Source organism: Hemiscyllium ocellatum, chromosome 2 (assembly GCF_020745735.1).
Source record: "Hemiscyllium ocellatum isolate sHemOce1 chromosome 2, sHemOce1.pat.X.cur, whole genome shotgun sequence".
Classification (NCBI taxonomy): Eukaryota; Metazoa; Chordata; class Chondrichthyes; order Orectolobiformes; family Hemiscylliidae; genus Hemiscyllium; species Hemiscyllium ocellatum.
In genome coordinates this window covers 96,195,884-96,217,573 of record NC_083402.1, presented here as the reverse complement: position 1 = coordinate 96,217,573, position 21,690 = coordinate 96,195,884, and the positions used below count along the sequence as shown (strand labels likewise).

The window sequence follows — 21,690 nt, the reverse complement described above, 5'->3', positions numbered from 1 at the left end:
TTGATATGGTTTATCCTTATACCCTGTGTAAAAGGTTGAAATAAGAACTCTAATTGATTATTACTTGCTTTAATTTTGTCTAGCAAGCATCTGTTATGTTTTCTTCTCAATGATGTTTAGTAATACACAAGTGGTTACATACCAACTGGGTGATCAGGATTTGGACACGGTTCAGTGAGAACTTGAAGAAGACCGTCAGACTTATAGTAGTAATGGTCAACCATCTAGGAAGAATATTTTCCATAAAATTAAGTACATGTATAACAACAACACTGCTCTAGATTGATACAATGGTTAGACTTTACATCAACATCTCTGTTCTGCAGTTCTAATACATAGTCATTTATTCTGACTAGCCTTTAATCTGTGACGAATAATGCACGATCATTTCAGATTTTAATTTTCTCATGCATTGTATTAATCTACAAGTGAGTTGACAACTGTGCAAAAAAATTTTAATCAAATAAGTTATATCTGTGCACTATTTGAAAGAAATGAAAATTGTCTTTTCTCCTAAAATGATACATTTTTCTCTTGTCATCCATTTGTTTTCTGCTTTCCTTCCATTTTCCTTCTTGAGAAAAAAAATTCTTTTAAAGACCATGGGAACTTTATTTGCAGTAGATGTGACTGTACTTAAAAATCTGATATTTTGTACTGAATTTTGCAATGTTGGACAAATTGTACTGAAAAACCAACACAACAATAAATGAAACTCTCCACTGGTGTTTAGTTTTTAATATCCAAATATTCAATCTGTGGTAATTTAACACTAGTAATGTGTTGACATTTAGTATTTCTTTTTAGTCAATCTATTCATATATACATAATGATAATGATACATGTTTGGGGCATGTAGCATTTGAAGCCAAATCTTCTGGCACAAAGATAAATATAAGAACCACAGCATCAACTTTTATAGTTGCTCATATTTGTGTTTTCCACAAAGCCAAATACGTAATGACAAGTTTGTAATTATAATCAGCAGGAATTCACTCAGAAAAGCACAATTGACAGAAGAAAGAAAAGTGACGTAAAATTTTAGAAAATGAATCAAGAAGGTTTCATAAATAAATTGGTTGTAAGTATCAGACAGTTAAGAAGATTACAACTGGGGTCAGGCGTGCAATAAAACACAATGTTACATTAATCTTGGGCGGATTATACTTTGTGCTGATGGACAAAGAAAGAAAGAGGAATGGGGCCAGTCAGATCGAGTCAGAAAGCTTGCTTGCACATAAATGTTAAGCATGTTACTTTCAGTCAGAAGAGGGATCAGATTTTGGGTCAAGAGAGAAGAGAACAGATGATTAATTCTCTGACATCAGGGGAAGAAAAACTGTGAAATAAGAAAAGATTTTTAAAAACCTAAAAGCTAAAAATAACGTGTATTTTGTTTTAAAAAATAAAGGGTCTTTTATGCCCTGGTAACAATGGATGGTTCAAGATGCCATTTATTTGGACCAGAATACAGTTAAGATCTGAGAAGTTATGGTGTTGTTTTGCCAGAATTGACAAAACAATGTTAATAGTAATATTACATCCTTACGATATTTAAATGTACATTTGTACTTTTTTAAATAAATGGATATCAATACGAAAAGAAAAGAGAAAAACCACCTCTGCTTGCCATTGGAGCCATTTAAGGATTCAGTAAAACATTGAACAATAGATCAAGTCAGAGAATACATGGAATTTTCTGATAATTGTTTGTTCTGGATCTTTATTGTATCACTGAAAACTGGTCTGGGTTTCAGTTACATCATTCCTTTCTAAACTAATACCACCAGAAACAGAGGAGCTATTTGTTCATCTCATCACAGGTTGTGGAATCTTATTGTGTACTAAATGACTGTCAGATTTGTTTAGTAAATAATAACTTTGAAATGTTTCTGAGGAACATCGCAAGGTCTGAAACGTGCACTTTTTTTTCTCATGCTAGGACTTCTGGTTCAAGCAGTTTTCATGCAATTACAAGAAGTTGCTGATATTCCTAGATCTTTGTTATAATTTGACAAAATTTGAGTTCGGAACTTACTTAGAGATTTTCCCATCAATCACTGTACCAATTCCTCGAAAGGTTAGTCTTTGTGTCCAGGTTTTCTTATGAGGTTATAGTGCTGATTGGGAAAACTTTTGAATGCTATTGTGATAACATTTTGTGCCTTGCCACGTCTTTCAAAATCATTTCAAATCACTTTTCAACTATTAATTACTTGAAGTTATTGATGGGCATGATATTACAGAAAGAAGGGTTAATATAGGCATCCATCATGTAAAATGAAGTGGAAATTATTTGTCAATGACAAAGAAATTGTGCACATTTCTGTTTGCAGTCAATCATTTTGTCTCTTCCGATCCAAATATGGTACACAGGACATTTTGCGCTTTTTTTGCTACATTAGCGATACAGACAATAGTTCTGTCTTTGGGTCATCTCACTTTGAGACATCTGTTTGTTCTCGAAAACAAAAATAACATTTCACATGATATCATCTAAGCTGTACATCTCAAACATTTGAGATATGGGTATTTTAAACGTTTAAATTTTATTGCTTTATCACTTTCCAATGGAAATGTGTTGAGAGTGTGCCAGTCCAATATTTTTGAACCGCATTCAGTCAAGTATCAAACCCATTTGGAATTACATCTGTCACTGTTTAATTGCTGAGAAGTAAACTTCTTTTTCAATTTTTAATTTGTTCAGTTCTGAAAGTATGTAATGTTGTGTTGTGTTGCACACCCTTTGAGTTGAAGGGAGGTTAGGCCTAAAAAGAAATTAAAACTAAACTACTATAGATATGTGAATATGGGATTGAAAGGTTTTTGTCCACTTGTCAAATGCTGTATTCCTTTTTTGTTTTGATCTACAAGAACAAACCTTGTGTTTTCTGTGCAAATTGAAAATTTAGTGTTAAACTAAGGGCAGTTGTTTGTCTGTGGTGACGAGAAGTTAATTTCAAATTATCAAAAACAAACTCACAATTAGACCACTAATAAAATTGGAAGACTTATTCCACTAATAAAATTGGAAGACTTATTCCACTATGTTGAGCTAGACAGACTCACCAATGATAAGAACTAATCCCACTCAAATCATTTCTTAACTCCTATTTCCTTTCTTTTTATCTGCATGTGGATTATGCTAAATTTGATATCACAGTGTCTCTATGAAGAGTAAGCAACAGGTAGCTACATTTAAAAGATAAGTAATTCTTTCAAATATTTTTGCACTTAAAATTGTTCAATATTTACTATCCACTACATTATCCCTGATTGTGAACTCTTCCACACTCATCCAGTCCCAATCCACAGCAATTCCTCGGATCTCCCAATGATAAACCTCTCTGACCACCTGATTGTCAGAATCATCCATAGGGCTCTCATCCATGGCTTCATACTACAGATCTTACGGAATCCTTTGGTTGTTTTGACCTCAGCCTATTCCTCTCTCAGTAAGGTTTGACAGCAAAGTGTTAAAGGTTTAAATTCATGAAGTGGATTCAAAGTGAAATCAAATGTCTTATACCATGCAGATGCACATGATTTCATTTTTGAGACCAAAGAGTAACAGCAACTTTGAAAACAAAAAAATAAGTTACAAAGCTTGCCAGAAAGTTGTGTTTGAATTTTAAGAGTGTGAACATTAAGGAAAGGAAAGCCAGGGAATTGAGAAGCTTTACATTTTGAGGCACCAGGGAGGGATGTGTTAAGATTAGGTGCCATATGATCAATCTTGATTTCAACAGCCAATTTCTCATTTGGTGAATTCCAAATACAAATTATGCTACTGGTGAAGGCATTATCGATGGATGGATAGTAGGTGCCATCTTGTAGGAATGGTGAAGAGGTGAAGGACAGATTTGTTGATTTGCTATTAGATTTCTGACACAGATCACATTCTTGCACATCAACCAATGAACAGTCTGTCATGTAAAAACAGAAAAAAAAATTCATTTTATTTTAAGCATAGCGGTTTACCTGGTCTGGTACTTAGCCAGATAGATCAGGAAATGTTTAATGTTATCCCTGCCAAATGAGGTAAGAACCAGAAGGGTGAGGCGATACATGAATTTGGCTTCAGTATCCCTAAAGTTGAGAAGGTTAAATTTAACTACAAGCTGAATTTTGTCTAAAGACATGATATTGTTCAGTTTGGAAACTCCCTTGGTGGCACGGTGGCACAGTGGTTAACACTGCTACCTTACAGCGACAGGGACCTGGGTTCAATCCCTGCCATGGGCAAGTGTCTGTGTGGAGTTTGCACATTCTCATTGTGTCTACGTGGGTTTCCTCCGGGTGCTCCAGTTTCCTCCCACAGTCCAAAGATGTGCAGATTATGTGAATTGGCCATGCTAAATTGCCCATAGTGTTGGGTCTGGGCAGGTTGCTCTTTGGAGGGTCAGTGTGGACTTGTTGGGCCAAAGGGCCTGTTTCCACACTGTAAGTAATCTAATCTAAAAAAAACTAATCATGTCCAAATGCACATGGTATGAGGAAAGGCTCTTTTCTGATGGTATCTGTGGAATTGTCCAAACATAAATGCACTGCCTTCAAATCGAGACAAAAAAGTAGATGACAATAGAAATTAAGAAAATAGCAATGTGTCAATGAAAGATTAAATTTTTGATGAAATAACACTATCAAAAGCTTTCCCACATTGTATTCCATTGGCCACTTCTTTGCCCACTTTTTAGCCTAAGTCCTTCTGTGGCTTGCCTGGTTTCTCACACCCATTTGTTTTTCAACCTATCTTTGTGTCATTTACAAACTTAGCATCAGTGCCATCAGTTCTTTCCTCTAGATTGTTGATATACAACAGCTGCCATCTTGAAAAAGATTCCTTTATCCTACTCTCTACCTTCTCCTTGTCAGCCAATTTTCTACGCATGCCAGTATCTTGTCCCTTCTCTTATTTTACAGCATCCTGTGCAGCTCCCTGTGAAAGGCCTGGAAATCCAAAGAGATCATGTCCACTAGCTCTCTTGTGTCTAACTTGCTTATTATCTCTTCAAAGAATTCAACATTTGATGAAACCGTGCAGATACAACTCTATTTTACCATGCACTTCCAAGTACAGAGGAACCTTGATTATACAAAGGACACAGGCAGGGAGGATTTTGTTTGGTTAATCAAATGCAGGATAATCGAATACCGAATAACGTAGTTAGCCACGCATCGGGACCTTACAATCTTGTTTGGATAATCCAAAACTTGGTTAATCGAATGCCAGATAATAGAGGTTCCTTTACACTCTGCAATCTCATCCTTAATTATGGACTCTAAAATCTTATGAGGTTAGGCTAACTGCCCTGTAATTTCCACCTTCTGCTTCCCTCCCTTACTAAACAAGTGTGTTAAATTAGCCATTTTCCAGTCCTTTGGGATCCTCCCTGACTTGAGTGATTCTTGAAAGATCAACACCAATGCCTCCACAATTTCCTTAGCTATTTCCTTCAGAACCTTGATGTGTACTCCATCTGGTTTGTGTGATATATCCACCTTCAGACTTTTCAGCTACCCCTGCACCTTTTCTTTAAGGTCTACACTCATCTCTGCCCCCTGACTCTTTCTAATTTCTGGAATGCTAATAATATCATCCACCATGAAGCCTGATGCAAAGTACCTGTTCAGTTCCTCCATTTCTTTATTCGCCATTACTACTTATCCAGCTTCATTTTCCAATGATCACTCTTGCCTCCCTCTTTTATATATATCTTAAAAACCACTCTAGAAATCTTCCTTCAAATTACTAGCTAGCTTACCCTCATATTTCATTTTCCACATATAGCATTTTTGGAGCAGTGATGTTCATTTTGCACTGAACAAATCTTTTATGAAAAAAATATTATTGCAAAGTATATTCAGTTGATGAATAAAACCACCGAATATTGGGTTACACTACCTGCCAGAGGGTGTCAAATTTCTTCCCATCAGGAATGGACAGTTTCCCTGTTTTGTCCCTGTCAATACGGTAATGGTATATTTTACCCTCATGAGTCAAGCAAAGAGCATATGATCCCTTGTCATCACGCTCTCGTATTCTGGAAAAAAGAAGACATTGCAATGATTATTCAAGCAAATTTGACATATCAATGCAAAAGTGCCTTCATTTAAGTTACTTCTATTTACAACTTCAGCTACATCAGTTCTCTATTCAACTCTAGTAGACTATAAACAGCAGGCTGTCAGTCAAAACCCTTTGTTGGAATGCTATTTTGAGACTTGTAGTCAAAGTATGTTAAGTCTGATGCAAGCTTGAAATAACTGGTCATTTAATGTATTATAACTGTGGCGTTGTAATTGACTTCAGTTGGAATTGTGTAAATGAACTGTAACTTTCATTGATTTGTTGCCAATTTTTTTGTCATTCTTTATGGATCAGAGTATTGCTGGCAAGGCCAGGATTCTTATCTGGTACCTGATAAGGCCACCCCCTAATGGCACTTGAGTTGTGGTAATGAGATACATCATGAACCATTGCAGTCTACATAGTTACGCACACCCACAGTGCTGTGAGAAATGGAGACCCAGGTTTTTCACTCGGTGATAATGAAGGGATAATAATATAATCAAGGGGATGAGGTGCATGCTGGGGAATTTACAGGTGTTAGTGTTCCCATGAAAATATCACCCAAGTCCTTCTAGGCAGGAGAGTCATAAGTTAGAATAGTGCTTGGATGGCTTGGCATTTTTTTAAGGGACAAATCCATACGTACTTCTGTGTAGGTTGTTGACAGTGTAATTATTAGATTTATACTAGATAGGCAAAAATAAAGTCCAATAATTACTAAGTTTCTGTTCATACCACCAACATTTGCACACTTCCTTTAGTTCTTCATTTTTCTGTCTTTATATTTTACATTTGGATTTATTTTTCTGTGTTTAAAGATGGAGCTAGAGAGTGGCAACACTGTACATGTTTCACTGTATTTTGTATCAGGATACACATGACAATAAATAAATCAAATAAAAAAACACAGAATACAAACTCAGTAATTAAAGAAGTCTATAAAAATTCAAGGTTTTACCTCTTTGTATCATATAATATGTTCATCACAGTCTGTTCTGCTATAATGCAATAGTTGCATTCTCGTGTGACCTTGTGTTATAGAAAATCATGCAACAGAAATAATGGGGCCTATGGGAAAAGTAGGGTTGGGGCAAACCATCAAAAATATCAATAAAAATCGCAACAAAACTGATAGCACAATGATAGCAATGATAACACAAATAATAGCACAGTCTAAGTATATGTTAATGCCATATATTTTAATGAAATAATAAAATAAATTTACACTTTAAGTTTGCTGTTTGCTGAGTTACAGTACTGTATTAAGACAGGGGCTGAGGGTCATCATCGGAATCACCATTACTTTCAGGCACAGTTCTGGGTGCAGGGTTATGACAAATTAAAGTATTCAGTTCAGAAGTAGATGGCTGTGTTTCATTGTCCTCAGACTGTTTCGTGGGGATTGGCTTAATAAAGGCATATAGTTTTTGCTGCTTTGCCAACTTTCTTCTTTTTTGAAGAAGCTGTTCATCAGGTGCCAGATAAGAAGTTACGTCATGAACTGCTATCCTACTGTGTTCTGCATTGTAGTCACTGCTTCCCAACTTCCCTCAGGATAGAAGACAAAATAAAAGTGGATTGTTCTTGTGCTGCTGCATCCTGTACTTTATTATCTTCATAGTGTCATAGAGACGTACAGCACAGAAACAGACCCTTCAATCCAACTTGTCCATGCCGACCAGATATCCTAACTTAATTGAGTTCCATTTGCCAGCACTTGGTCTGTATCCCTCTAAATCCTTCATATTCATATACTAATCCAGATGCCTTTTAAATATTGTAACTGTACCAGCCTCCATCACTTCCTCTGGCAGCTCATTCCATATACATGCCACCCTTTAGTTGTCCCTTAGGTCCCTGTTAAGTTTTTCTCCTCTCACCCTAAACCTACATGCTCTAATTCTGGACTCCCCCACCCCAGGGAAAAGATTATGTCTATTTACCCTACCTATGCCCCTTATGACTTTATAAATGTTTAAGGTATAAGGTCACCCCTTAGCCTCTGACGCTCTAGGGAAAACAGCCCCAGCATATTCAGCCTCTCCCTACAGCTCAAATCCTTTCTTGAGCTTCAGTTTCCCCCACAGCAACAAGTTGTTGTAGATCAGTTGTGTAGACATCTTCATAATGGGACTCAAGCAGCTTCTCAATATTCTCAGTCTCCACTTCTTCCAATCCAAATTTCTTTGCAAGAGCAACACCATGTTCTTTCATTGCTGGAATCTTCTCTGATGGTTCACAGCAGTCAAAATCATAAAGAAAATCTGGGAGAATCTTCCACCAAACTGCATGCAAGCAATCCTGACTCATGTCACCCAGGCCACCATAGTTATGTCAATGTGAATGTGAAAGTGCTTCCACCATTGAAGAACACTGTTCTCATTATCCCTCTCAGTAGCTGCAATCAGCTTCTTGAATGTGCACCTTAAATAATAAGCTTTAAAAGCTGCTATTGCACCTTTGTCCATTGGTTGAATGAGAGAGGTTGTGTTCAAAGGTAAAAATAGCTCTTTAATGTCTTCAGAAAACTCACTAATGGTGGAAGGATGGCTTGGTACCTTGTCCAGAATGAGGAGAATCTTGAAATTCAAATTTTTTTCTCCTGCAATAATTTCTAAAAACATTCTAGAGAATATCAACTATTAGGTCAGAAAATATTTACCCCCCCCTCATCCAACCTCTTTTGCTTGACCTGAAGTAAACACTAATAAACACAAGACTCACGGGTTGGCAGAGTGGTACACTACCACAGGCTTAAGCTTTCTGTCCCCACTAATTGGCATGCAACAACACAGGTGAAAGTGAGAACTGCAGATGTTGGAGATTAGAGTCGAGAGTGTGGTGCTGGAAAAGCACAGCAGGTCAGGCAGCATCCGAGAGGCAGGAAAATCAGCATTTCAGTCAAAAGCCATTCATCATCCAACAACACAGTCATTTGATTCTTTGCAACCTTAAAACTTGGAGTGTATGCTTCATTCTTGTAGATTCTGGATGGCATTTGCTTCCAATATAAACCTGTCTCATCCAAACTGAAGATTTGATCTAAGGTGTAGCTTTCATCCTCAATCAATTTTTTTCACCATGGGAAGAAATGACAGTACACATTCCTCATATGCACGAGCAGCTTCACCACATAACTTTCCATTATGAAAAGCAGGGCAGTTCTTAAATCTTGCAAACAAACCACAAAATTAGCACTGAAGCCAGGCACATTTGCAGGATTTTCAATTTTTTTTCCTTAAGTCGTCATACGTTGATAAGGCTTTCTGTTTGATAGTGAGAAAGGCGGTTCCAGATTGCTTTTCAACTGATCTCCTAACCACAACACTTAGAAGCTGCTCCATTTCCCCAAGTTCCTTTGTTCGTGATCTCACAGACTTCATAGTACTCAGGCTAGTTCCAGCAATGCAGCTTGCTTTAATTCTTTTCACATTGTCTCTAATAGTGCTTGGCGTAGACTCCTTTATTCATATTGCATGAAGAATGTCATATGCTCTTTCATTATGCCCAAAATGATTTATAAAATCTAGCTTCCATTCAAATGCCTTACTTTGACAGTCACTACCTGCGATTTTCTTCACCTGGATGCTTCCTTTGATATTCTTGCAACTTTGTCCATCTATATTCATGGAAAACATAATGAACTTTGCAAAAAAAAGGACCTAAAATGACAGAGTAAAGCACTGTACCTTTCTGAAGCATTTCACCACAAAGTACACTCACCCACTGACCATGTGACATTGACACAGAGTTCAGTACTCCATGCACCGTGACACCTAGTGCTAGGGATGGAATTATGTGATAGCCAACAGGAGCTGGTATTATAAAAAAAAATCATCAATTTACCAATCATATTACAGCCAAATCACATTGACGAAACTTGTGTTAGAGGAGAAAGACCTGTACATATAGATTCCATGTGTGGAGTGCCCAGCATTTGACTCCTTTCCCTCTATGAAGGGAAGAACCAGACCTTAACCATTCTAGCTGCTACTGAGTAAAAGATGGACCTGAACACATTGTGTCACTTCTAGCAAAGTAACGACAGAAACGATATCGTCCAACTTAGTGGTCTGCACTTTTGAGCTACAGAACTTGAAATATCCCGTTTACATTTTATCATTTTACATTTTACAGAGTAAAGCATCTTTTTTCCAGTCTTATTCATGAATGTGCATGTACCTAGAGATTTAAAACTAAATAGCTTATGTCTTACAGTAAGTTATTAAGTGTTTGTTTTTTTTTTGCCAATTATTAAATAATAATAGATATTTCCTAGTGTGAACTATGTTTGATCTGATTAGCATCTTGGTGGTTTAACTGGGTAGTCACACATTTATGATAGTTTATGGAAGAGTGAAGCTTGATCATGAATAGAATATCTGTTTTTATCATGTGCACTCTAGTACAGAAGTACAGTGAAAAGATTTATAATGCCCTGCCTTTAATGGCATCATATTAGGTACAAGCATCTACGTCCAAATCTGAGATACAAAAGAGGGATAAAAGGAAAGGCATTACTTAAAATATCTAAAAAAGTTAAAAATGAGATACTTAATAACATAGTTTAAGGATTGACATTATAGTCCAGTAAAGAATTTCAAATAACTAAAAAAAGAAAAAAGAGAAACAAAAAGAACAAGCAGAACAGAGGGGCTCCGCGTGGAGCATCCTACTCTGTTACCATCTTGCCAGAGGCGTAATGGCACAGTCTTCCCAACTGAATCATGACATTCCATTAAATTTTTAATTGTGGAACTATACAGTACATAATGAGGATGCTGTACAATATTTGACCTTCTTTCTCTGGATTAGTTACTTATATGTCAGAGAGATCATTTTTTCATATTAGATAGCAGGTTACTCCTAAGAGACAACGCTAAGCATAGGATCATTGTGTTTCTCTTTTCTATGAAAATGAATATTGGCATAATATTTTAAATGTTAGCCAGGGTCAGCTTCTCTGCAATGAAAACAATTTGAATATTTAAGAAACACTTCAAGATAATGATCTGCTAAAATATCCTCTTTCTTTTTAAATATTTATTCTCAAGATATTTCACAGTTTTTTGTTTGGGTTAATTTATTGAAGCATATATTTTTTCTATGGGTTGTTAGTGACATCTGTTTGTCACTCAAGTTCCTGCTGGCCACAGAACCAGAACGCAGATGCAAAAGACGAATGCAAGAGATATGACTACACAAACCACAGGTTGTTCATGCCATGTTCTGCACTTTTAAAAAAGTGAAATGTGTTCACTTTCAATGTAAGAAAACATTTGTAGCAGGTATACTGGTACGCATTTCACTCAACCAGAACAATTAAAAAACAGAAGTATAAGATATAATATGTAAGTCACACCAGATTTTAATGGTCACTAAAGAAAAAAATAAGACAACTAACTACCTTTGCAATTGGTCAAAAGTGATCTGACCTACAAGGCTAGTAAAGTTGGTGCTCCATGGTTAATTCTGTATGTAGCTAACCTACTGTCACATCACCAGTATTATCATTTGGGGAGAAAGCTGCAAACATACGTTTTAGATTAGATTAGATTACTTATAGTGTGGAAACAGGCCCTTCGGCCCAACAAGTCCACACCGACCCGCCGAAGCGCAACCCACCCATACCCCTACATTTACCTCTTACCTAACACTATGGGCAATTTAGCATGGCCAATTCACCTGACCCGTACATCTTTGGACTGTGGGAGGAAACCGGAGCACCCGGAGGAAACCCACGCAGACATGGGGAGAGCGTGCAAACTCCCCACAGTCAGTCGCCTGAGGCGGGAATTGAACCCGGGTCTCTGGCGCTGTGAGGCTACAATGCTAACCACTGTGCCACCATGCCGCCCACGTTGTTATCCTGAACACAAAATTTGGCATAGTCAAGTGAGCACATGTCAAATAATACCTGACAAATAAATATAGCAGTTACAACCACTCTCAGACACATTCCACTGTACGTGCATAACTACAGTTCATTTGTGCTCCCATCAAAACAACTGAACTCTTTCAGTACAATCAACTTTGCTCCATTGCAGTTACAGTCCAGGTAGCATTCTTATTGCAGCTATTTGACAAAGAACTGATACTACTCTAGACCTTATCCTAAAGTTGGTGCACTTCATCACATTTCATCTAGTAATCACAAAGCATCTTCTGTCCTTTTCTATGAAGAAAACTCAAGAAAGGTGGGGGACATTGCCAGTCAGAAAGACCACCATTGCTGAACTTAAATCCTGGAACTCCCTTCCTAAGGCTTCCTTCTTACATGCCTGTGACTGCAGTGGTTCAACAAGGCAACACACAATCACCTTGTCCAGGGCAATTAGGGATGGACAATCAATGTTTAACTAGATAGTGGGGGCACATAAAAAAAATTGCACATTTGCGATTATGTGTTATGGGGTGAAATTTGACTTCACCTAAAATTGGCAGTCAGTTGGTAGTGTGATTGCTGCACTGCTTGAACAGGTATTGCAATGTTATTTGCAAATTTGAGCTTTCTGAATTCTAGACAGCTCCAATGTGAAGCAATCCAAAGTTACAATCAAACATAGTAGACGAATGTAAGAGTTGAGCCCAGGCCATGAGTGGTCACAATATATTTTGTTAAACTAAGAAAAGCACTCCCTTTGTTTGACACCACCGAAACAAGCCTGAACCTTCTAAAGAGCTGGCAATCACTGTTGGATCACTACTCTGCTTCCACTTTTTTCACAAGAGCAAGCTCTACATTTTTGATCAAGGCTTCTAATACCAGGTTTTTCAGACAGTATTCACCTTCTCCTTCATTTCTACCCTGCAAACCCGACCCCTGGCAGCATCTGTAGAGAAAGAAACAAGATCAATATTGAGCCCCGTGACCCTTTTATGGTACAATTCTGAAGATGTCATACCTAAGTCAAAACATGAATTCTGTTTCTCTCATTTCAGATGCTGGCAGACCTGCTGAGTTTCTCAGCAACTTTATACTGGCAACTATTTGATGGATCATAGATTCAATCTGACCTTTGTGGTTTACAAACACAATGAATTAGAATGATACCACTGACACCGTGCAACAATCATTCAGTTGTCCTGCTTTAAACATAGTGATTTTGAATAGGTCTGTTGAAAAAAAGTAACCAAACCTTTCTTGGTTTTTTTTTTCTCTATTCTATTTCATTTTTTAAAAAGTATGGTTACAAACATGAAGCTTCTCAGATTGTTGTGCTTGAGGACCGTGACTTCAAGTTAGGTAAGTGCTGGAGGGGGTCATGTGACCAGTTCTGACTTCTGCCCTACAACATGCTTATATGGCTTGGTTGCTAAAGGTTTGTTACTGGGAAGAAGATGCACATATTCACATCTGTAAACAGTTATTAAGACAGCTCCACTGACGGTGAATAGACTGTTCATCTTAAAGTTGCAGGGAGGTGTTACAAATGTCAGGTTTTGTAAATAGTTATACTTTACATTATCTATTTATTTCCAAGATAGAATGTAGTTGAGGATCTAGAAGATAGCTCGTTAGCATTTCTACCTGGCTCATGTGATTTATATTGCCATAAGGATAGGCTGTGACAGAGGTACAGTCCACAGAAGGCCATTGTATGATTTGGTTGTACATTTTCCTTTACATATCATTGAGCCTCGCAAACAAGGTCAGTCTGCAAGATTCTGAGAGAGCACAGCGAGATGGACGTAGCAAATTGTTCACCACCACTCAGGATGTGGGTATATGCGTGTGCCCAGATTGAAGAGACCAAGTTTGTGAGAGTTCAAATGAAGCTTAAGATTCATTTAACTTTGGCTAGAGGAAGCAATTTCCAATTTGTCCCTCATTATAAAATCTTGTTTGAAGAGTAGAAGTCACCCAGCTGGGAAAGAGAAAAGGAGTTAAGAATAACTTTGGACTGCTTGCTGGAGAATGCAATATTTTCTTAAAGAATACAGTTATATATCACAATGAAGAAAGATTTTCAGTTTACTTGACTGTTAAATGGAGGATTAATTTGTAGTTTAGAGTATAAATTGACACCTGATTAGTGTCTTATCAATGCTGCTTTTAGGTTGTTAGAGTAAGAAATCTTAAAACTTTAAATATTTGTAGTGTGATCCTGTAGTACAGAACAGAAAAAATAATTTAGCCTCTTGAGTTTGCATCAGCTCTTCTAAACAGTAATCGGCTAATCCTACTAACCAAATGTCTTCACATGCAAATAATTCACCATTTCATTTTTGAATCAGCTATTAAACCTGTATATGCACCAATATACCAGACAGTGCCTTCCAAATCCTAATGGCAATTGTGCAAAAATCAACTTTCTACACATCACCTCTGGTTCATTTGCCAAATCACCTTAAAGGACTTTATCATTTTGACCCTTGATTTGTTGAAAATGATTTATTTTTATTTCCTATAATTAAATCATTCAAGATCTTAAATTATTCGTGGTTAAGTTATTTGATGATCTGATGCCAATATATATACAAACTTCCAAGAAATTTTATATGAATCTGTAACAAATTCATAAAAGATAGCCTGATGTTTTGATAGAGTTTGAGCCTTAGGTTACATCGAGGCCAAAGAAGACTTTCTCTAGTTAGGTTTCTTTACATGTAGAATTCACATAAAGTGAACACATGCAAGACTTTGCAAGAACTCCTTTGAGAATTGTTGCTGAGCTGTTATTGTCAGCATCTGCCTGCCACTTAACCACAGGTCAGTGCAGGAAGTACATGCACACATTTTTTCATTGAGTTATGAAACCACAAGCTTCCAGTAAATATCTTGACAACAATTTGAACACACTCAAAGCTTTTTTTCATTAAGTTATGTGAGCCATTTTAATCTTTTGTTCAGCATTAGGCAGACACTCAAAATCACTTGCATGGCAACAGTTGCTTCCATATTCTGGCTAGCAGGCAGTAGAGCATTTGAAACAATTACTGTTGGGCACTGCCAGCAAGTTTTCTGAATTCATGCCCTCATTGCAAAGGTTTGTTCTCCAGGAGCACAGTTGGAAGTTCAGATGCAGAAGTCAGTCAGCTCCCCAACATATTCTATCTTTTAAATTAAAATTAGTGGATGATAGATTTTACGCGGTTTGCTTTGGAATTAAAAGCAATGTATAGCGAATGCTGGAATTGTGAAATAAAACAGGAAGTGCCTGGAAGTGATCAGCTAGTTGGCAGCATCAAGTGCAGAGAAAAACAGAGTTGACATTTTGAGTTAACATCAACCGTCATAAACGTGAATAATGTATCATTATCATTTGGGCTTTAAAGTAGAGGTAAATAGATGTGTGATTTCAGTTTGAGAAGGTAAAGGTAATTTGGATTACAGAAATAAAGATATAATTTTGCAGAAGGCATATGACTTAAGTACCTAGCAGGATATCTCTGATGTTAATTGAAGAAGTGTTTATAAATTTGTACTTTTATGATCCACAAAAAATATAAGCTGGGCCAACTAATAGTTTCAATCCAGTTGAAGTAAGGTAGTTTAATGCTCAAATACTGAAGCAGTCTACAACCATATGCAGTAAGACAGTATAAACTCCAAGCTTGGACTCATGCATTTGAACCTTCACACCAAACAAGTGCATGGCAATACCTAACCAATAAAATATAGAATCCAACCATTTCTCCCTAACATTCAACAGCTTTACCATTGCTGAATTTTCTACTATAAAATTCCTGGAGATTACCATTGACCAGAAAGTTAGCTGGATCAGTCACATGTAAGTATTATGGTCATAAGAGCAGGCTAGCAACTGGAATTTGTTTGTGAGTAACTCACCTGCTATCTTCCCAAAGTCTGCCCACTGTTTACAAGGAACAAGTTATGGTTCCCCATGGTAGACTCATTTAGAAAGTAATGAGGCATGGGATGCAGGGAGATTTGGCTGTCTGGATACAGAATTATTGGCTCACTCACAGAAAACAGAGGGTGGTAGTAGATGGAATGTATTCAGCCTGGAGCTCAGTGACCAGTGGTGTTCCACAGGGATCAGTTCTGGGACCTCTGCTCCTTGTGATTTTTATAAATGACTTGGATGAGGAAGTGGAAAGGTGGGTTAATAAGTTTGCTGATAACACAAAGGTTGGTGGAGTGGTGGGTAGTGTGGAGGGCTGTTATAGGTTGCAATGGGACTTTGAGAGGACACAGAGCTGGGCTGAGAAGTGGCAGATGAGTTAAACTTGGAAAAATGTGTGAAGTGATTCACTTTGGAAGGTCAAATTTGAATGCAGATTACAGACAGTATTAAAGGCAGAATTCTTGGCAGTGTGGAGTAACAGAGGGATCTTGGGGTCCATGTCCATAGATCCCTTAAAGTTGCCACCGATGTTGATAGGGATGTTAAGAAGGTGTACAGTGTGTCGGCTTTCGTTAGCAGTGGGATTGAGTTTAAGAGGCCACGAGGTTATGCTGCAGCTCTATAAATCCCTGGTTAGACTACACTTGAAATATTGTGTTCAGTTCTGGTTGCCTCATTATAGGAAGGATGTGGAAGCTTTAGAGAGGGTGCAGAGAAGATTTACCAGGATGTAGCCTGGACTAGAGGACATGTCTTATTAAATAAGGTTGAGGATGCTAAGGCTTTTCTCATTCGAGGAAAGAAGGTTGAAAGGTGACTTGATAGAGGTGTACAAGGCAATGAGAAGCATGCATAGAGTAGATAGCCAGAGACATTTTCCCAGGGCAGATATGGCTATCATAAGGGGGCATAATTTTAAGGTGACTGGAGAAAGGTTTAGGGGAGATGTCAGAAATCGGTTCCTTATACACAAAGTGGTGGGTGTGTGGAATGCACTTCCAGCAGTGGTTGTAGAGTCAGATACATTCGAGACATTATGCAAGTCATGTAGGTTAGTTTGATCTTAGAGTAGGGTAAAAAGCTGGCACAACATCAAGGGCCGAAGAGGCTGTACTGTGCTGTTCTGTTCTATATTCTATGTTCTTTTATCAATGTATGTATCTTCTAGTTCCATGCACAAATGTTCTCCTTAATGGACTCCACTCTTTCCCTTGTTATCCTTTTATCCTTAATGTACTCACAAAACAACTTATCTTACTTGGAGTGTGCTTTCATATACTCTTTTAGCCCTCTTAATCTACCTTTTAAACAACCTCTTGCACATTCTGTACTAGTCTAGTGCTCCGGCAGTTTTGGGCCTTCCCTGAGTCATAATCTTCCTTTTTCTCTTAATCCAAAGCTGTATATCCCTCCATATCCAGGGTTCACAGGACTTGATGGTCCAGATTTTGTCTTAGTTTGAACATGTTGACCTTGAACTCTCTATTTTCTTCTTAAACACATCCCATTGTGAAAGCATCTGCTCCCAGTCTACTCTAATCAAATCACATTTGATCTTATTAAAATCAGCTTTCCCTCAGTTGAGAGCTTTGACTTCAGGCCCACCCTTTTACCTTTCCATAACAAGTTACTTTATTGTTGAATCTAAACAAGTTATCATGCTGCCTGCAAAATGCATTTAAATCTCCTGGCTCTGATGGTTTGCATCTTCAGATCCATACAGGAATATGGATGTATTGGGTATAATTTTCCAAAACTACTTGAATTCTGGAAAAGTACTAGAGAATTGGAAAGCTGCCAATGTGACATCCCTGTTCAATATGGAAAGGAGGCAAAAACTGGGCAACTAAAGGCCCATTAGCCCAACATCACTTGTTGGAAAAGTATTGGAATCAAGTATTAACAAATTAATAGCAGAACATTTGGGAAATTAAACAGAGTCAACTTGGCTTCATAAAAGGGAAATTATGTCTGACTAATTCATTTGCAATTTTCAAGGAAGTCTCAACCAGAATAGATAGAAGGAAACCAGTCAATGTGTTATATTTGGACTTCCTGAAGGCATTTTATAAAGTGCTTCCCGTAAGGATAACTCACAAGAGAAGAGCCCACAGTGTTGGCGGTAGTATAATGGATGGGAAAATGGCTAATGGGCAGAAACAGCAAGTGAGGCAAAGGAGTTCCCTGTCAGGCTGGTAACCTGTGACCATCGGTGTTCCACAGGGATCAGTGCTATGACTACAACTATTTACAATACATTAATGATTTGGAGGAGAAGCAAATGCACTGTAACCAGATTTGCAGACAAGAATAAAATAGATGGAATGGTAAATGAGAGAGATACCGAAAAGATAGGTTAGTAAGTGGGCAAGAAGTTGGCAAATGTGAAAAATACTATGGGAAAATGTGAAGTTGTTCATTCTAGAAGGCAGATCAAAAGAACAGAATAATATTTAAATTGAGAAAAACTACAGAAAGCTGCAACAAAAATGGAAGGGCATACTTGAGCTTGAAACACAAAAGGCTAGCACATAGATACAGCAGATAATCAGGAAGGCTAATGGAATGTTATCCCTTATTTCAAGGGAATTGGAGTGTAAGAATAGGGAAGTCTTACTGAACTGTGCCAGCTCCTAGTGAGACCATATCTTGGCAGTTTTGGTTCAGGAAAGATGCCATTTAAGAAAAAATATAATTTCAATGGAGGTAGTTCAGAGAAGGTTCACAAGGATGACGGTGGCATCATGGGACTTTATTCACAGGAATTCAGAAGAATAAAGGCTGATCTCGTAGTATTCTTAAGAGGTTTAACAGTTTAATGCTGAGAGAATGCTTCCCCAATGGGAGAGTCTATAACCGGAGGGCATAGGCTCAGAATAAAGGAGCAGCAATTTAAAATTGATACATGAAGGAATTTCTTCTCTCAGATGATTGACATTCTTTGGGACTCCTTTCCACATATTGCCGAGTCCTTACGTATGCTTAGTGTTGAGATAGATAAATTCTTGATCAACAGGGGAATCAAGGGCTATAGTGAGAACACAGAAAAATGGAAATGAGAAAACAGAAAAGAATCATAGAATCCCTACAGTGTGGAAACAGGCCATTTGGCCCAACAGGTCCACACTGACCCTCTGAAGAGTATCCCACCTAGACCTATTTCCCCTGACTAATGCACCTAACTTACACATTCCTGAACACTATGGGCAATTTAGCATGGCCAATTCATCTAGCCTGCACATCCTTGGATTGTGTGAGGAAACCAGAACAAACCCATGCAGACATGAGGAGAATATGCAAATGCCACACAGACAGTCTCCTATGGCTGGAATCAAACCTGGGTCCCTGGTGGTGTGAGACAGCAGTGCTAATCACTAAGCCACTGTGCTATCTCTTGAAATGCTGGATGGTAAACCATTCTGTTGAATGGTAAACAGGCTCAAGCAGCTGAATAGTCTACTCCTGTTTCTACTTCTTATGATCTTATGGGAGATTATCTGAGAAAGTATTTAGTGTTTGTTTTGTATGTCCATCATGGAGTTATTTATTTTTCCATTTTAATCTTGAAGCTCCGTTCATTTAATAAATTGCCAGGATTTATTCTACTTAAACAAAAAATGTTACTGTGGTCTCTACGGAGAATGTAACAACAACATAATGCACTGTATATCACAGGTAATTATTACACAAATGAGAGAAAAATATTAACTTGGTGTAAATAGATGAAAATATAATCACTAATAGACCCTGCCTCATATTATACTCACACACTAATGCTACTTCATTTATCAGTGCTTTCAGCATTTTTGAAGTGATTTTTTTCAAAACCTGCAAACATGAACTAAAACACAAGACTACATATCAAAACATTCAGAGCAGCAATTGGATTCTTTATCAGATTTTTTTGAATGCAAGAATGCAGTTGTATAGGCAACTGATATTTGTGAGTTAAAATGTTATTTTGAACCAAGTTAATTTACTTTGAAACAGTAGTAAAAGTTTGGTGAACATTTGCAAAAATATGTTGAAAATTCTAATCAATGAAGCTGTGAATGGTAATGCTTTTATTTGTTTTTAAAATGTGCACTTTCTACTCACAAAAATTTTCCATTCGTCCGTGAACTTCTGAGAATGCAACGCTCAGCTTCATCTCGAGATTTCTTCCCGTGAAACCAAGGCATTCGCTCATGGGCTGTTGTCGCAATTAATTTCTCTAGTTGTGGTTTTTGGCTAATAATCGCCTGTTCAAGAGCATCTCCCTACACACAAACAAAATGGTCTCCATTTTACAGATTATAATGAACTAATTTTGAAAATAGTGATAATAAAGCTAACTGGAATCACATTAAATTCATCAGTGCCAGTATAAGGGAAAGATGATGAACAGATTTATAGTTGGTGTATAGAGCCTTAATTGGAAACTGATATTTCAGCCCCTAAAAAGAACTGTAAATAAAGTAGCATCATGAGCCAAAGGAAACACAGGATATGAAGAAGGTACTCTAGTACATGAAAATGTATAGGTCATGCTGGTGAAATTGCAGAAATATTAGATAATTACTTTGCCTTGTTATATAGCAGGTGGACAAACATAGTGACCATAACATTTGAAAAATAAATGTTTAAAAAACTGACATTAAAATAGAAATAAAGATTGATAATCAACATATTAATTAATATTACAGAATATAAAAACTTGAGTCAATTTCTGTTTGTGGTAATTGGATGTTGCTGTCACAAGTGTCCTAGGATGGATGTGTTGTCTCAGTCAAAGTGGTGTCCTTCTTCGTCTGTATGTAAGGATATTAGGGATAGTGGGTCATGGTGTTTCATGCCTAGTTGGTGTTTGTGTATCCCGGTGGCTAGTTTTCTGCCTGTCTGTCTGATGTAGTCAAGAGTGTGGTGCTGGAAAGGCACACCGGGTCAGGCAGCATCTGAAGAGCGGGAGAATCACTGTTTCAGATATAAACCCTTCATCAGGAAGGACATCTGTCCAAAACGTTGATTCTCCTGCTCCTCAGATGCTGCCTGACCTGCTGTACTTTTCCAGCACCACATTCTTGACTCTGATTTCCAGCATCTGTAGTCCTCACTTTCTCCTGTCTGATGTACTGTTTGTTACAGTCCTTGCATGGTATTTTGTAAATGTCATTTGTGGACAAGTTTTTTGGAAAGGTTTTCAAAGTTTCGTAACAAAAATAGTGCTTATTTTTAGTACACGATCTATTTGTCTTCTTTTTTGGATTAAAGTTCTGCTCAGTTATATTACATACTTACCAGAATGTCACTTCCCCAAAAACCATAGGACTGTAATTGTCCCACATCCAAACTCTTCCTCCTGCTCCTTCTATTGTCACAAGTTACAGAGACTCTGTCTACCCTGTCCTCCTTCATCTCAAATTACCACTTCTTCCAGCTTGTTCCCATTAAAAGATTAGCTTCAGTTCTACCTTCTGCACTCCCACAGAGACATTCCTGGTTTCTCCTCAATTCTTTTCTCCACTTCCCCAAATTACTTCCTCCTTTTTATGTTTCTCTCTCTTCCTTCAACTTTTCTGTTTCATTGAATCCCCTCCTTTTGTGAGCCATTATGTCAAATTCAATCACAATGATCAAAGAAGGTGGAGAGGATAGCGAAGAAGGCGTTTGGTATGCTTTCCTTTCTTGGGCAGAGCATTGAGCACAGGAGTTGGGAGGTCATGTTGTGGCTGTACAGGATATTGGTTAGGTTACTTTTGGAATATTGTGCGCAACTCTGGAAAGGCTTCAGAAAATATTTACAAGGATGTTGTCAGGATGAAGGGT

At 37.6% G+C, this 21,690-nt stretch overlaps 1 protein-coding gene across 3 annotated transcripts in view; it reads right to left on the bottom strand.

The window, feature by feature from the left end:
• syk (spleen tyrosine kinase) overlaps positions 1-21,690 on the bottom strand; it is a 171,375-nt gene that overhangs the window by 53,730 nt on the left and 95,955 nt on the right. For all 3 annotated transcript variants that reach the window (XM_060838700.1, XM_060838708.1, XM_060838718.1), the window contains exons 3-5: positions 19,984-20,144; positions 5,906-6,044; positions 143-224 (exon numbers count right to left, since the gene is read on the bottom strand). In XM_060838700.1, the coding sequence (XP_060694683.1) occupies positions 143-224; positions 5,906-6,044; positions 19,984-20,144 (382 nt within the window). The remainder of the gene's footprint in view (positions 1-142; positions 225-5,905; positions 6,045-19,983; positions 20,145-21,690) is intronic.